General features: G+C 32.7%; 2 protein-coding genes across 2 annotated transcripts; one reads left to right on the forward strand and one right to left on the reverse strand.

The window, feature by feature from the left end:
- Nucleotides 1-6258: 6258 nt before the first annotated feature.
- On the forward strand, nt 6259-7296 carry LOC134694370 (IgGFc-binding protein-like). Its single transcript, XM_063555373.1, has one exon. The coding sequence runs from the start codon at nt 6259-6261 to the stop codon at nt 7294-7296; it is 1038 nt and encodes a 345-aa protein (XP_063411443.1).
- A 5270-nt stretch (nt 7297-12566) lies between these two features.
- Nucleotides 12567-18263, reverse strand: LOC134695344 (fibrinolytic enzyme, isozyme C-like). Its single transcript, XM_063556567.1, has 7 exons — nt 18153-18263; nt 17547-17611; nt 16802-16956; nt 15506-15584; nt 14844-15018; nt 13529-13683; nt 12567-12780 (listed from the first exon to the last, which is right to left on the reverse strand). The coding sequence occupies exons 1-7, from the start codon at nt 18193-18195 to the stop codon at nt 12607-12609; spliced, it is 846 nt and encodes a 281-aa protein (XP_063412637.1). The 5' UTR covers nt 18196-18263; the 3' UTR covers nt 12567-12606.
- Between the last annotated feature and the right edge of the window lie 327 nt (nt 18264-18590).

Genomic DNA, 18590 nt, shown 5'->3' on the forward strand with positions numbered 1-18590 from the left:
TGAACAAACGTTATTTTATCATTTTTTTCACAGATCATAAAGGTCTAAACGGTAGCATGTGCTATCAATGTGACGGTAAACTACAATCTGAAGCCTGTCATCAGGTGACATTTTGTGATTATGATGAGGTAGGATATAGCTTTGTTTACAATATCGTACCTTTAAGCACAAAATACAACCTGCTTAAATACAAGACGCTATATTATAACTTGAAAAATATGGAAAAAAAATCCAAAGGTTATTTACCTGTAGAAAATGAGGCGGATATTAAAAGAAAAAATATAACCCATGAATATTCTGATCGAGCCTCGCTTTTTGCCTTTGTACTAAAGCTCATACAAATACATTATTTTTTTCAGACAAGGTACATATATTGTTTTTAACATGAATCTTTCACCCAGTACTTGTTACTAGTTGTTATAATCTAAATAGTTGTCTCTAATATTCCGAAGAACTCGACATTGTGTCAACGCGAACAGCGAAGAGGGCTTAAAAATGTTGTTTTTATCCAAAAGAAATATCCACATTACTGCTTGCTCAAAATGGAAGCAGGTTGACAGGATACCTTATTTGCACAAGTACAAATATATTAACCATATCAGCTTATTATCTAGTAAGTTACATTTCTGACAGAGGTGCGAATAGTTATAATCATTCTTTAGGTTATATCGATTTGAAAAGCAAGGATGGGTGAGTGAACTGAGTCTCCAAAATGCTGTTCCCATCTTAGTATCTGTATGTCATCTTTACATTAAGTGAAAATTGTATGGCACAGTTTATCAATGGCATGGACAAAGCTGTAATATATTGATATTTCACTAATTTATTTTACAGTCATGTTTCCTATCTGAAGAATCACGATTTGGAGAAAAATTTTACCGTAATGGATGTCAAGACAAAAGTGTGAGTTATTGAAATATTGTATTTAGGATAACATGTGTCATTTCATTTTATATGAATGCTTGTAATAATTCTAGTACAACATAATGTTACATAAATCTATATTCATGAATTTAACATCTTAAATTTGAAAGCTTATAAACGTTCAACAAACATTTACATTGAACTATTCACAAAGTTAACGTCGTGATTACCATACATATTCAATATTTTAGTTATGTCAAACTGTTCAACATCCTTATCCTGTGGTCGGAAAAAGATCTGTTCAGCGTGAAAAATGTTGTAATGGAGACTTGTGTAACAGTAATTTGAACGATTTGTCTCACATATCAGTCCTACCGACTATTTCAATCTATACAACGACTGCAGGTATTTATTTTGATATGAGTTCCATCCTTTCAGTAGTTGATAGTACAATAGTATATCACATAGTGTCAAATACTCGTTCCCCTTGAAGTATAAAGTATTTAACCAAAATACTGATAAATGTAATTTCCTCCTGTACAGATCAAATTTCATTTTAGGTGTTTGTTTTACCATTTTTCTATATAAGTTACATAAGATGTTAAGAGGGGGAAAAGATTACGCTCAACATTAAGGACCGTTGTGGTGCACATTGCAAATTGAGTTTGTAAGAAAATATACTTCGATAATAAAGCTGAAAATTCATAATTTTCATTTTATATGATCTTCTTAATTAATGATAACTTTTTTTATTCCTGAATTTGGCTGTCAGTTTTTCAAAAACTTCAAATACATAATGATCACTGCACTTATTTTAATTTCTCAAGCTGTGTAGTATATTTTGTGTTGGTTTTTTTTCATCTGAATTGATAATGCCCTTTTTCAATCTCCTCTTTGATAAATTAGTAAATAAAAATGATTTCATTTTTTGGTTTATTTTTGGTTTATAAGAATTGTCATAAGAGCTGTAAGGGATAACATTTGATGAATGTAGGTGTAAAATCATTTCCCCTTTCCTTAAATTAGCAGTAACATTTTACGGTTGTATTAACAGTATCAACGTTTAGACTAATTGATTGAAGTATTTACTTATGTTTTGTAGCAGTCTTTTTTATAAATGAGGATACATAAAAATTCTAGCTATTCCTTTGTTTCATTGTTTTAAACTAAGAAAGATAAAGTAAATATCACATTTAGCATTTTCAAAATTGAAACATTATAATGAAGGAGACGTAACATCTGCGAACAATCGACTGTGTTATAAAATGCTTCCAAGATCATAAAAACATAGTTACGTTGCATTTACTGTTGCTTAATTAACCTCTTATAATTAATACAAATAGTATAGGACCTTAGTTTTATTTTAATATGAATTCATTTTCCTCGGCGATAACTAAAAATTATTTCAGGATGTCTTTACAATCTGATTTTTTTTTCTTTTAATGTTTCTTTAAAGTTTAAAAAAGTGGATTTGATATGGTTGTAAATATCAAATACTCTTCACAAGAGCTCAAATTACACAGAATGATTTGCATATCTAAATACACTTACTAATGCAGATCTGTTTTGAGTATGTACAAACATATTGACAAATTTCAAACTGGTACTACGCAAGCGTTATTATGTTTCATAATTTTCATCTGTAATACAAAGTTGCATTCTCAAACATAATCAGATTTATGCACATTTATATTTAACTAGATGTCTCCATAACTAAAATATGAATAAAAATAAAAGATTGACTTTTCAACTAAACAATAATTAAGTGACTTTGATAAGATGTATGCTAGCCAAATTAGAATACAACAAATAAAACACTTAATTATTTTCATCAAGGTAGAACAAAAGATTAGATTTGACAATGGTATTCAATGTGATGCCAGATGGAGAAAAACAGATATTACTGATTTATGCATTTTAAACTAAATCAACAGATGACACAATTCACTTAATCATTAAAACTATGCAGAAGTATAAACTATAACACCGATACAGAATTGTTCCAGTATGCGCTTTATTTATAACTTAAATATATCAATCACTTATATACAGTCCGCCAAAAGTTAAGCACCACCTGTTTTTATTGCACAGATTTTTTTTCAAATTTAAAAAATCAATTATTCCACGAAAAAAATAAAACAATCATATAGCAATTTTGCAAATGTATACCATAAACAAACCAGAAATGTAATTTTAGTCACGTATGAAGGTTCTATGCATGTAGGTTTTCAATTCATAGATATAGTGTAAATTACTGAATTCAGAAACAGAATTTAAGTTTCACTTTGATTTTATTTTTCTACAAAAAATGATCACCCAATATTATTAAAACTTTCTACACATAAGCTTTGGTATGTTTGGCAATTTTAATGACAACATTTGAGTCAATAGCATGCATAACAACCTCACTTCCGGTAGAGTTTCAAAACACGACGTTTCATTCTCGGAATAAGCCTTCAAGCTTTAGTTTAGGAAATCTGTTGCATTAAACAACAAATACTACTTTTAAATCGACAAAATATTGTGAAGGTGGATCTTTGTGATTGAGATTTCCGCCAATGGCATCTCAGACTTGTTTGATAAGGTTTATGTATGGGGACATGGAAGGCTAAAAAATAGTGAAAATGGCTTTTTGCTCTTTGGACTCGGTTAAAATCCTTGCTCTGTGTGTTCTAGCGTTGTCGTCCATGTACAAGAGTCTTGGCAATGTAGACGCAAGTGGGGGATTATTAAAATGAGGGACTAAAATGTTTTAAGGCTACAAATCTCTGTTTGTCTGTCCGTTTATGATACCCTGCAGAACATGCATACCCAGCTTATAACGGTATAAGAAGCAACCCCGTACTGGAACACCACCAGCACTGAATGCAGTCCTTGTGCAAACATTGTTTTTGGTCATAGGCCGTTTTGTTTCCCCGCGAAATTCGTATTTTGGCGTCTACTGGCAGTAAAAGAAACTGACTACCATCTAAACAATGAGTGTTTTGTCAGCTTCTTATGTTCAAGCATAGATAGTCATTATCCCATTAAAACCTGACGGTGAAGTGCCTTCCTGTAAGTACAGGTCTCTATACACCAAGACTTGCTCTTCAGTTGCCTCTGAGAAGTCGACTGACCAATGTACGAACATTTACACGACCACCTGGAGAAACTGTGTATTTGTAAACGCGCAGATGACATTTGATAAGAGGTTGCTTGACTGCTTTATCGGAGTTCAATCTTTTTGGTCGTAATTGATTTTCTTAGTGTATGTTAAAGGTAATTCATAACACCAAACATTAATATTTTTTTCGCAATAGTTAACAAAATATTGCCAGTTATATTTCGGTGGTGCTTAACTTTTGGCGGACTGTATATATTAAGTAAATTATTTTAAAGATGTGATCTACTTATTACAGATTTATGTAGTATGCAGTCGCCATGTCTCAATGGAGCGACATGCCTAACACAAAAAAAAAGACAAAGCATTTTTGTGTAATTGCACAGAGGGATTTTTCGGGGAAACTTGCCAGTTTTCAGGTACACATCGATTGATTATTATAAACTGACATCTACTTAACCTCCACTGGAACATGTTCTATTTTTGCTCAGAACAACAAAAGATTACCTATAAAAAAAAAACATTCTGCTAAAATAGGGGTCAAAATTTAGCATAGGCAGCAAATTTGGAATGCCGCTTACAGTTGTGGTATTTGAGATAGGGACAGTTATTTATTTTTGATACAGTTCACTTACTGATTCCTCAAAAAGATTGTCGGTTGACATTTTCACAATATCTGATTTTACTTCCCAATTCTGCAAGAACGTGGCTGAAATTTTATGTATTTTATACAGACGTCCCACTTTTAAATAGGTTTAACTATTTATCGAAAGAATATCCAGACTAAACGGTATTTCAAATCCTCAGTCACCCTGATAGTTTGTTCAATGTATATGTTTTATCAGTAAGGATAATGATTACCATAAAAAAAAATATTGCTCAGTTGTTTTGTTTTTTAATCATTGTCTTGAGTAATTCACGCTCATCAAGTTGTCTATCAAGCAAAATAATTTCTCATCAAGCAATATTATTTCCAATGTTTTCATATTGACTTTTTCAAAATTTGTTTCAATCCCTATTATTACTGTTTCCAGTCACTATCAAATGTACAGACGTTTTAAGACGATGAAGTATAAATTTTGTTTTCCAAAATTTTGTACTTAGTTATTTTGAATATATGGAATAAATCTTAATTGACTAACTGTAAAGTACCTATTTCAAAAGAGGGACGAAAGATACCAGAAAGACAGTCAAAATCATAAATCAAAAATAAACTGACAACGCCATGGCTAAAAAGGAAAAGGAAAAGCAGACAAACAATAGTACACATGACACAACGTAGAAAACTAAAGAATAAGCCAGAATAAGTCATTTATATGACAATTGTTTTGCATTCGAAGATGTGTTTGATTTTGATTTTTTACAGGACTTTGCGTTTTGAATGTCACTTGAAGTTCGGCATTTTTGTTACTTTACTTCTAACCATAGTCTACATACATTAATGTGTATATGATATACTCACACAACTGATTTTGTGCGCAGCATTTAAAAACCTACAGATTGAAATATTTTAACGTTGTTTATGGGATACGTTATACAAATGAAACATCAATATACATGACATTCGATATCTTCAAAGGTAAACGAAGACAATGTTTTACTGAAATTTATTACAACTGTCAATGATAACGTCCATAAGTTTTGAATGATTAGACGATAGGACGTCAAAATAAAGCAAAACTATTTTCTTAGTTAGACTGATGTACCTACATTTTGACATTTTTTATTTATTGTGTCTGTTTATTTAACGCATCAGTGTAAATATAACGGAATTTGATGAGACTCTCATTAAAGTGAGAGGGTTAGCGCTATAGAACCAGGTTTAATCCACCATTTTCTACATTTGAAAATGCCTGTACCAAGTCAGGAATATGACAGTTCTTGTCCATTCGTTTTTGATTCGTTTTGTTATTTGAATTTGCCATGTGATTATGGACTTTCCGAATTGATTTCCCTCTAAGTTCAGTATTTTTGTGATTTTACTTTTCACATGTTTCATCAGATTGATTTTTTCTCTTTCGTAAAACTGTTTGATAGCAACTAATTATTGTAACATCATCATGTCATTTTTTATGTATATATATATCACTGTATGTCTTATTACAGAATCAACAGGAACATCGTTTTTACTTCTGTTTACGGAAGGATATGCACTGGAACATGCTACGGCCAAGGCACTACTGACAACACATAACGGTGGATTATATACAGCATATACATTTGGTAACAGCATGAATGAATCTTGGAATCTCCAGTCGAATCAAAACGAATTTGCCCTTAATCACAATGTTTATATGACCGATGGAATAAAACATGCGGGCGTAGAACTTCAAGGAAATACACAAACATCGGTTTTTGGATTGAGCTACAACAACTATTCTGGAGATGGTTACAGTGGAGGATACCTAGCAATCCCTACCAATTTTCTATCAAGAAAATATAACATTCCTTCATTTAAACCATATAATGAAATAGGGAATAGTTTAATTGCCTTAACCCCTATTGAAAATTCCACTATCGTAAATATTCATATAAAGACTGAATCTGGGTCTTTAACTTTCGAAAACCGACAATATTCATCTAATGAAATTATTACTACAGTCATCAATAAGTACGACACTTTAGAAATTTCTCACTCTTCTGATTTGACTGGCACATTTATAAACAGTTCAAGCCCTTTGGCTGTTGTCAGTGGTAACAAGTGTAACTATATACACCGGCAGGCCGGTTGCAATACCTTTATTGAAATGGTTTTACCAATTGAACAGCTAGATCAATCATACATTGTTCCATACATTGAAACACGTGGCATAAGCACGGTTAGATTGTTGAGTTTAAATGATTCGTCATTTACTATCAACAACTCAATTAAGAACACAATGGTGAAACAAAATTCAGCAAGGAAGTTTTTTGATTTTTCTCACAGCACAATATCCTATGTCCATTCTTCAAATGATATCTCTGTCACAATATATCCCCATGAACTGGCTAACCGTGAAGGTGATGCTTTTATGATGACAGCACATGGAGTTAACCAATACCTACCACAGTATGACTTTGTTGTTCCAAGAGGATTCACCAGCTTTATAAGTATTACTATCAAAACTAGCGAACTGCATGGGTTCAAGTTAGATGGACAGAATGTTATAACCAAACACGTTTATACATTATCTACTGAATCTGGTACCTATAGTTCCTTTGCAATGCCAATTACAAGTGGTGAACACAATATTACACATGTCAAAAAAACAGAATTTGGTCTTTGGGTTTACGGAAATGCCCCCTTGGATGCATATGGATATCCAGCTGGAATAAAGTTTAGGGCAGTTTAACCGATCTAAGACGGGAACAATTGAGTTAATATGTGAACATATTACTGAATTTGTGCTTTAATTGAATAATTAAATATAGACCAAACATTCGTTTTGCTCATTATACAAATATATTTACAAACAGAAGTGCGCAACTTTTCTTCTGTCGAAAAGAAGTACAAATCAATTAAAACTGTTCAGTAGATAGACAACACATGTTAATAAATGTATAATACAATAATGTTTTATACACACGTTTTAAAACGGAAGATGTTACATGTACATGAGCAAAACATAATGCAATTTAAATATTTTATTTTTGCTATGTGTAAAAGTATAAGGGTCGTTAAGTTTGTTATTTATTCCTTATTCCTTATTCGATACCTATTGGTTAATTTTTCCTTGTTCCTTATTCGTGACCTATTTGAAATATAGTTCTACGTCTTTATTCCTTTCTAATCGATTTTTAATGTGTTCTCCTCTTGTAATGCTTTATTTACTTATCTCTGGTAATAGTTCTTGGTTTGTTGAGGTGGAATTACCGTTTTAAGACGTATGCATCCGTTCTGTGCTTAACTAATCCCCTGTGACTTTATATAAGATACTTATTCGTTTCTTATTCGATTTTAATAAGTTGGACCATTTTCGGGTCTATGGAGTTGGTTCTTGGTTCGAAGAGGTAAACAAAACCCTATAAGCGATTGTGCACCGTTTCTGCCCTCGACTGATACTTTGTTTCTTATTCGTTCCTCATTCGCTTATATGACGTGAGTTATGCATTGCAACTTTTAAAAAAAATCTTCAATTTGTTTGCCTGTCTCTGTTGTAAGCTATGGGTACTTAGGGGTGAAATAACTCTATTAGTGCGTATATACCCGTTTAAGCGCTCGACTGATATCCTCCCGGTTACCAATTATTCCTTATTCTCTGATAATACTGTAACTATCACCCAGAAGGTCCAACAGGCGAGGCCCAGAGTATAAATTACTATGTTGTGCTCTTATCTAGTCTCTATAGCTTATTTGTCCACAAGACGTAGTGGTTAGGTCGACAGGGCTAGCATGTTAAGTCCTATTATCGTGCCTATAATGAAGCATATTTATGAGCACCAACAAAAAGAAAAGAATATGCACCACGGCCGCCATCTATCTTGCATAGATGGAAGAAGCACGGTTTTGAGTCTAGATCACTTTGTTGTGGTTTTAAAAGCGTGAAAGAACTGGAACTTCGATGTAATATAAGTACTTTGTACAGAACCAGGTCAACTGAATTTATTTTAGCTCATTTTGACATTTTTTCCTATATGGCTTTAAAAATGGCAACTGGTGAAGAGCAAGGAAGAAACAAAAATGTATTGAATAAGAAACAATGCATAAAAAGAGCACTTGAATGGTAATCTCACCTCTTCCAACTAAGAACTATCAAAATACACAATAAAAGAATAGAAAAGAAAGCATAATACATGCATCATATCAAAAGCAAATAAGAAAAGAATAGGAAATAGGAAACAGCGCAAAACCTGTAAGATGCACGCTTAAAAAGTACGTTCACCTCTACAATCTAAGTACTACCACCGGTATCAGAGACAAAAAAAGAGTAAAAGAAAATAAAGCAGTAAAAACATACAACGTATAACAAGCAAATTAGGAAAGAATTAGTAACATTGAATCGGTTCAACGCCGATACGGGTACACATGCACTAATATGTTGATTTCACTTTTATAAACAAAGAACCAACACTAAAGACACACAATGAAAGTTTTAAAATGGTGCAACATATAAAACTCGAATAAATAACAGTTCAGTAGCGATAAAGTAACAGGGTATCAATACAGCGCAAAACAAAAGATGCCATTATTGAGTAATTTCACCTCTACGAACCAAGAACAAACACCAGAAATACAAAGATAAAGCATTTAAAATGTGCAATGTATTGAAATTGAAAAGGAAACAAATAAAAAAAGAAATAAGTAATAGGGTATCAGTTGAGCGGTGAAACAGGCACATACGCGATAATAGAGTTATTTCCTCTCTATAAGATCCCATAGCTAAAACCAGAGACATGGAAAAAATTGAAAATATAGGTGTAACGTATAACCAATAGGAAACAGGGTATCAGAAGAGCGCTAATTGTGTGAAAACGCGTTAATGTGTTTATTTTACCCCTTCCAACTAATAGCTTGCACACGAGACAAGACAAAATTTGTATAGATTTTTGTTCTTAAAAGGTGCAACGTATAACAAACGTATTAACGAATAAAGACCAATTAGAAACAGGGTATCAGTCGACCGATGAAACGGGTTCATAAGCGCTTATATGGTTATTTCCTCCACTAAAAACCCAAAGCAAACTCTAGAAACAAGAACACAATAAGTAACCGTGTACCAGTCGAGCACTGCAACGGTTACATTCATGCTTAAACTGTAATGTATACTCAATAAAGTATGAACAAAGAACTTTTACCAAAAATCAGACAAGTAGGTACGAAAAGGGGTAAACATACTGAAATTGAATAAGTAACAAATAAGGAGTGAGGTTTAAGTAAAAAATATGAAACTAATAAGGAATAAAGAAAAACTTAGGAATCGGTAACGAATACGGAATAAGTAACGAATATTTAACGGACAAGGAATAAGTAACGAATAAGAAATAAGTAACCAACTTGACGACTTTAGAATTATTTAGCAAGTATAACGTTCATGTACCTGATGATAGTTACTCTGGAAACACGCATGATGCCGACGAAAGCTGGTATCATTTGAGTTTAAGGTGCCAACTAATCTAGCGAACTACCAGTCCACGATGGTGTAGTCCGTTATCTATTATGATATTAAATTACATATTCAGTCCGACATTCGAAAATGAACAAGTATTTAAATAAGTATTTCCTTAATAGGAAAGGTAACACTATATAGAACATGCAACTGTAGACAGTACTAGTTTCACTGTCAAACGCAAATATTATTATTGTCTAAGTAATAAACGGATGAAAGGAGAAACTGTGTTTGTTTCAGTTTTACGTGTTTTAAAAATAAAAAATAATTAATCTGAAGATATGCCTTAGCACAATTTTATCCATCAGACTATGACGTTTAAAATGTACAAATTTAAACAAGTGTTGGTTACTAAAGCAAGAACATCTAAATGCTTAAAGTGTTTTCATTCTAATCACAATTACTATAGTGTACTATTGTTTGTCTATTTGTCTTTTTCATTTTTAGCCATGGCGTTTTATGAGATTCATGAGTTTGACCGTCTATTTAGTATATTTATTCCCTCTTTTACAATGCATTATAACTGTGAGTGTAATCATTTTTGACAAGGAAATTTTTTAGTGCCAAAAATTTGCATTTTGGTTTTATGTTAAAAATTAGCATTCATAAACGTGATAACATTGAATTTTATGTGATTAGTTTAAACATATTTATTCATAGGGATTGGGAAACAAGTTATTGTAACTTAATATATTTATCCCTTTTCACTTTGCGGGTGAGAGTGCTGATTGACGCGGCATTATCCTGCTCTTTTTCGAAATCAACAAGCCTTATTGTGAATTTAGGTGCAAGAGATATTCTATTTGATGACTTTCAAAGTGATGATATTTACATTTTAAATCAAAACATTTGTTACGTTCAGATGACGTGTTTTAAACAAAATCGGTATTCCTATGAAAACAAACTATTTTCGACTTCATATTCTAGTGTTCCTTTTACGAAGCTAATCTCTAACAGAAGTTTCTAAACGTAATACAGTATATAGACTAGTGCATAATAATGAATTTTATCATATTGGCATGCATTTAATATATTTTATTAACCAAAAACACTTCCAAACTCTAAAATGATGCGCATGGTGTTACTTATTCATTTATCATGACTATAATGTGTTGCATTTCGAAATTTACATATTTGACCTAGATACTACAACCGTTTAAGCTGGCTGTTCAAAGCTCGTTCCTCTGAAAAATCACAGTGCCAGTCGATGATAACATTGTAAACATAAAGGAATTTGATGAGAATTTCATCAAAGTGAGAGGGTAAGCGCTATAAAACCAGGTTTAATCCACCATTTTCTACCTTAAAAAATGCCTGTACCAAGTCAGAAATATGACAATTCTTGTCCATTCGTTTTTGATGTGTTTTTGTCATTTGATTTTGCCATGTGATAATGGAAGTCCCAATTGATTTTCCTCTAAGTTCAGTATTTTTGAGATTTTACTTTTTGCTTCGTAAAAAACAAAACGGGAGTTTAATTGAAGAGCCTGCACAAACGTTCTACATTTATACATATCGAACATAGAAATGACATTGATTGTCCTAATCAGAATCGAAATTAACACTATTGCTCGGGCAAAAATAATCACGAATATAATGCCTACCCATATTAAAACTACAATAAAGTATAGCTTGCATCAAAAATTTCTTAATTATTTTTTTTGTTCAAATTCCATAATGCGTTTCTCCATATGGCACTATACTTTGCATATATATTGTTTTGGAAACATAATTCGGCGTATTCGGTTTATAATGAACTGCAAACAAAAGATACTGCACCGAAGAACTAAAGATCAAGTTTTAGATTTTAATTGACCAGAGGCGGATTTATGGGGGGCCAGGGGGCCCGCCCCCACCCTTTGGGAAAAAAATTGGTTGCTTATATAGGGAATCACTGAAGCGTGACTGGAGCGGGCCCCCTCTTAGGTCAGTCAGTGGGCCCTCACTTATGAAAATTTCTGGATCCGCCACTGTTGACAACATTTTTGGTAAATTTGAAGTCGTATTTTCGAGCCAATTGAGGAAAGATTTGGTATGGATAAATGTTTTGTCATGTTTTTATTTCTTAATTTCTGTTTCATTCACGGAATGGCTATGCAATGCAATAAACGCGAATCGATATTGTTGTAGCATACTGTATATTGAGCTATTTCTAACTTCTTATACTATTTTGACTTTTCTCGTTTACGCTGGATATCTGATTATTCGAACTTACATTTGGCACATGAATTCCTACAAATATTCCCTTAAAGTCTTAGTTCATAATTGCTTTGATGACACACAACGCTTCGTCGATTTTTTACCAATTGAAATAAGATATATCTAGGTCGAAAAAATCGGAAGAGTCGGCGGTTTTTTTTTTTATTTGCAACGGGCAAAAGAATTAAAACAACTCCCTGCCATTCTGTTTAAACATTTTTACAAAAACCTTTTTCTTGGGTAAAAGACAATAAAAAAAAGTGTATGAGTTCAAAGACAACATTTTAAGTTAGAAGTAGAAATGAGAGAAAACAATAAATGTTCAAGAATACTTTATTGCGTATTAATTGTAATGAATTAAACACCCGACACGTAGAGTCTGATCCATGAGAGGAATGATGTTACCCGTGTATACACGCTTGGGTAATCAGGTAGACATCCCGTTGACTGAGATGATATAACCCATGATGTCACACCCGCCACGTACGTCTGACCACTTATTGTACATGTCATAGGACCGCCACTGTCACCCTAAAATATAAAAAAAAATCTTTATTTTGTTACCTTTACTTGTCTTTTTTTTTAAATTATCTAAATGGAATGCATAACACTTATTTGAATAGAAGGCATGACACTGATTTAGATAATGTATGTGACTGTTTTGTTGTTTAAAGTGGAAACTGACAAATCATATGAAATATCAACTGATCAGAAATTTGACCTAATTTTTTTAAGAATTATGCCGTTAGTATTCTTCTATGAATTGTTAGTATTTTTTAAGGAAAAGCCTATTACAGACGACTATACGGTATTAGAAATTCTCATTGTTGAAGCCGTATGGTTGTCTATAATTGCTTATTTCACTGTATTTGAAATGGTGGATACTTGTCTCAATGGCACTTATGCTTTATCTACTTATTGATACATTTAAAGGTATTTATAAACCAAACTTTGTCAACACATCAAATTCGAATGAGAATATTTCAGACCATTATGAAATATATATTATAACGATAGTAATATGGCGATAATTTTTTGATAATAGATATGTAAAACTATCCGACCACTATATTAATTGACTGCTGTACTGTTCTGCATTTTGACAATATCATCATCTTCATTTACTCTTTTCTCATTTATCTATTTGTCTTTGTGATAAATAACTCATAATAGTTATCAGAATAGAAATTTTGTTAATGCGCTAGATACGTGTTTCGTCTACAAAAGACTGATCAGTAAATGAATTCTATATTATATGCAAGTGTTACTAAAGACTTACGTTACAGGCACCGTCCTGTGGGTTGCTGTTTTGGTTGTGGACACAGATATGGCTTGACAGCAGGTTCACTCCACTTATTGGTGACATGTAATTGGCACACTCTGTATTACGAAGGGCAAGTGTGTTTAGTTTCTGTAGGATTGTTGGTAAACCACCTAAATAAAGTTAAGTAAAAGAAATAAATACAAAAATTATCAATCCATCAACACAAATAGATTCAAATCACTCTGACGTTGTTGAAAATAGCACTTTACAAATTTCTAAATTTCCGTAGCGTTTTGTCGGCAAGTATACACATTAACATTTAAAAGCCAGTGATGTGTAAATATGTCGAAATGCTAAATAAAATTGAGAATGGAAATCGGTAATGTGTCATAGAGACAACAACTCGACCATAGAAAAAACAGCAGCAGAAGTTCACCAACAGGTCTTCAATGTAGCGAGAAATTCCCGCACTCGGAGGAGTCCTTCAGCTGGCCCCTAAACACATATATACTAGTTCAGTGATAATGAACGCCATACTAATTTCCAAATTGTACACAAGAAACTAAAATTATAATAATACAAGACTAACAATATGATCATAGAGGATCTCAGAATAAAAACAAAATGTATCTACGGTAATATAGTAGCTTTATCAAATTATTGTCTTTTAGTTAGTTATTGAATCATATGAGTTTGTAATTCCGTTTGTACTCTTGATAATGATCATCCTGAATAAAATAATTGTAATGTTTAGTGGCCAATTATTTTAGTCTTTGCACTAAAAGAAGAAGAAAATGTTCTCTCGTTTCAAATGATTTTGATTTTGTCTTTGACCCTGTAATGTTTCGACATTATAGTACTATATTCTGTGTGACAAGGACATTAAAGAGTTAGTTAAAGCTATGTATTTAAATGGATTCAAATAATTGTTCATACTGTATTGCATGCGTCATTTTTATCATTATAAGTTTACATTGAATTTCAAAATAATTCAATAAATCAACCAACGTTTAATAGTTGACTAATTTCTGGAGGAAAGTTATCTCATTGGCAGCCATACGACATCTTTGTTGTATGCTTGTTCTTCGATAAATAAAGAAAAAAAGATCAACAGAGGCTGAGTATTGTACGAAGTTAAAGAAATCGATAGCCTGTCAACTCTGAAGTAATGAGTTAAAACCCTGCACGTGGCAGGTGCTTATAATACTTGTCAGTTTTCCGGAAGCAGTTCATTGGTCTCTCCAGTTACCTCCAACATTTAAAGTCTAATTGAGCTGAAAGAGACATTAAACACCAACAAGCAATCAATTAACAAAACCAAAAAACTTACATGTTCCACATGTTCTTCCCCAACCAGTGATTACACAAGATGCACTCTCGAACAGTTGTCCTGCAGGTGGGAGTGATATCGGAGCAACTGTTGGACCAAATGACAGAGATGAACTCAACTCTATCAGGGATATGTCGTTGGAAATTGTTCCGCTTCCGTCATTGTAGTTTGCATGCTAAAACGATAATTTCTAGTAATGAACTAAGTTATTATATCAAGGGTATATTGTCCCGCTGCCATTATCGTAATTTGGATAAATAGATTAAAACAGGTCTTTAATTATATTGGCCCTGGTTTCATCCCTAGACCCATATCGTCCTTAGGCTCCAGCCTCGGGATGATAGCGAAGCCAATATTGATAAGGGCATGTTATCACCTATAATTATTGTCTTGCTGCCGTACCAATGGAAAGGTAAAGGAATCTAGCAAATAATTCGATTAAAATTTACGCTATGGTTGGTGACCCATAATTGTTAATGTTTGCGTCATTTTTGGTCTTTTGTGGATAGTTGTCTCATTGGTAATCATACCACATCTTCTTTTTTATATAATTCGTAAGAATTCGATTATCTTATAAACATATATTATGTCAATAGCATACTGTATTCCATTTAAAGAACCATTACTTTAAACAACAATAACACCAAGTGTGATATACTCACATTGATTACTCTTCTAACTTGATATCTCTCCCCGTTGTTTCTGTTAGTGTTTCCTACTCTGATTGTGTAACCTGAACCTCTGAAATAGTAATGAGTATGGGTAATAAATAATTATCTTGCAGTATATTTTTTTTACTTTAGTTTATAGTGGATTGGGAAACAAGTTTTGCAACTTATATTAATCCCTTTCCACTTTGCGGGTGCGAGTGCTGCCTTGTAGCGGCATTAGCCTACTCTTTTTCGAAATCTACAAGGGTGTCTTTAACGTGCAATAGATGTGGCTCTCTCTTAATACGGGTCAGCCATTTATCGTCCCCTTCCGACGGACCATCATCGTTTCCTCAAGACCATACTCACCAATGGTGTCAAGGGAGAGCCGAAAATTAAGTTCCTGAAATTTTCATCCGAACGGGAATCGAACCAGGAACCTTTGTGTTAGTATTCCGATGCACTAACCACTACACCACGGCTCTCTTATATATCTTAAGTAATCACAACTTAATATGACATTCTGCTGTTGTCTGTAATATGGTCGGGTTGTTTTATATATTTCAAAATGTAACAAAGACCTCTAAGAAATAAGAAAAGATGTGAAATGATAGACAACCGTCTGCACCAGAAACCAAATGGCAAAGAAGTTAATAACGATCTACATATTGTGAACCTGAAATGTCACTGCGTTTTATATTCCAAAGCATTCTTCATGTTTTCAATTTTCAAAGAAGAAACGCACGTCTGACGTACAAAATGAAACGCTTTGTGTCATTGATGATAGTGTGATAATTTTTTTATGCCCCACCTACGATAGTAGAGGGGCATTATGTTTTCTGGTCTGTGCGTCCGTTCGTCAGTCCGTTCATTCGTCCGTCTGTTCGTTCGTCCGTCTGTCCCGCTTCAGGTTAACGCTTTTGGTCAAGGTAGTTTTTGATGAAGTTGAAGTGCAATCGACTTCAAACTTTGTACACATGTTCCCTATGATATGATCTTTCAAATTGAACATAGAAAATAATAGTGCGAGTGGGGCATTGGTGTACTGGGGACACATTCTTGTTGTAATACTACTCCTAAGTAATTAGTATTTATAAAAATGGAAATCACAAAAAAAAACCTCCAAGGAAAATTTAAAACGGAACGAAAAGGGAAAAAAAAACAAAAGCTAAACCACGTCAAACGATGTCTTTGATGCCGTGAACTTATTTGCTTATAGATTTTACAGTACTGGTAATCAAAGAAAAAGAATAATCAAAGTGCTTTAGGTTTTGAAATACAATGTTGTAAAATGTATAACATATTTACTGTGTGCAATGGGCAGCTGTCAGAATCCATGTATCAGTAAGAATGATTCCTCCACATGTGTGACTGTCACTGGACGTTCTGAGGGACACCTGCCATGGGAAATCTGCAATATCTGCATTCTGTCCCTGGATGATTCTGCTGGTATTTGTCAAATGCTATAAGAATAATAAATAGTAAAAATTAAATATGTGTTCCACTTTGAAAACACAATGGTTTAGTTATGTATGTATGTATGTATGTATGTACAGGTCAATAAGCTAAACGTGAAAGAGAGTTCCCCTGTTTTTTGTCAATTTCAGCAGAGGCCACTTTACCTCAAAACGATATGCTAGGTTTTGACTATATCAAGTTTTGGAAGCCATTAAAGATCATTAAAAATATTTTAGTGTCATTTTTTTATAATTATTATTTGATTGGCTCGCTCGTTGAAAGACATGTACATGACATAAGACATGTTGTTACATGTATAGTTTTAAACATGTATATCAATATCAGTAATTGTTATTGTTTATTTTTGATGTTTCAGTATAATCCAAATTATCCTATTCGAACTAATGTAATTTGAATTGAAAATAGCAGTTTTTTAATAGTCTATTTATAACAACTTTCGCTCGACCAAACAACTGTTTTGAATAATTTCGTACAAACATGTTGATTTGAAGGCGCAAGAGAGTTTTGAGGTAGTCCCACGGACTATTAAGTTATATTATTCCACTGTTTATAAGTATTGATAGCTTTAGTTTACCTTTAGACTGTCTTCATTCATAAGATCTTTTCCAGGTTGCCATATCTGTAAGACCTCGGCATTACCTGAAATTCAAACTTTCATATTTAGTAACAAGACTGAGAAAAAATGCGTATTGCACAAATGACCATGGAGGTCCTGTTTTACATGTTTGCTTTGCTATTAAGCCAGTTTTTTCTCTTAGAAATTAAACTTAAATTTTTTATTGGTTTTTTGTTTTTTGTTTATTTTAATTAACATGCATCTCTCTCTATATTGTTTTACGAAATTATCAACTAGTTTGTATGTTAATCAGATCAATATATATAGAAATTATACAAAATGAAAAACAAATCTTAAAAAAAGGTCATGAGACACACACAAAGTTTAACATTAAAACATACAAACAAGCGAAATACGGAAAAGACCAAAAATCCCAAAACAATAGCACTTTTAATAACTTTTCATCACAAAGCAAAATCAGAATTCATTTAAAGATTTTTCATTCCTCTCATATCATGCATATTAAATGAGGACCATTTCAAGCATATGCACACTATGCAAGATATCACACTTGATAGCTAATTATACATGTTATATGCTGTAAACAGTAAGAAATATACATACCAATAACTACTACACAGAGAAGGAGGACAACGGTTTGCATCATGATTCTGTTCGGATTGACTACCACCAATGTACATCATTCGACAAACCTCGGACTTTTATATCATAGCGATATAAGGAGAACGTGATGCTATCTGTCGTATGCATGTTTTCCCAGCTACTTCAAATGACAAAATTTAATTTATTTTGTTATAACCGTGAAATATCATGCGATAGCATTTATTTAAACTATGATACAGGTATAGTCTATTTAAAATGCACTTGAAATTTATTTTTAGTCACTTTCATGCATTTTGATAACACCACATGTTAAATTTCACAGTTATACAAACTATTGTCTTCAGACAGGACTTCGTTTTTATTGTTTTGAAATATTTAATGGCAAACATGATAACGTATAGGGATTAGAGGACATTTCATTACTGATAATACAAATCC

The sequence above is a fragment of the Mytilus trossulus genome, chromosome 13 (assembly GCF_036588685.1).
Source record: "Mytilus trossulus isolate FHL-02 chromosome 13, PNRI_Mtr1.1.1.hap1, whole genome shotgun sequence".
In the NCBI taxonomy this organism is placed as follows: Eukaryota; Metazoa; Mollusca; class Bivalvia; order Mytilida; family Mytilidae; genus Mytilus; species Mytilus trossulus.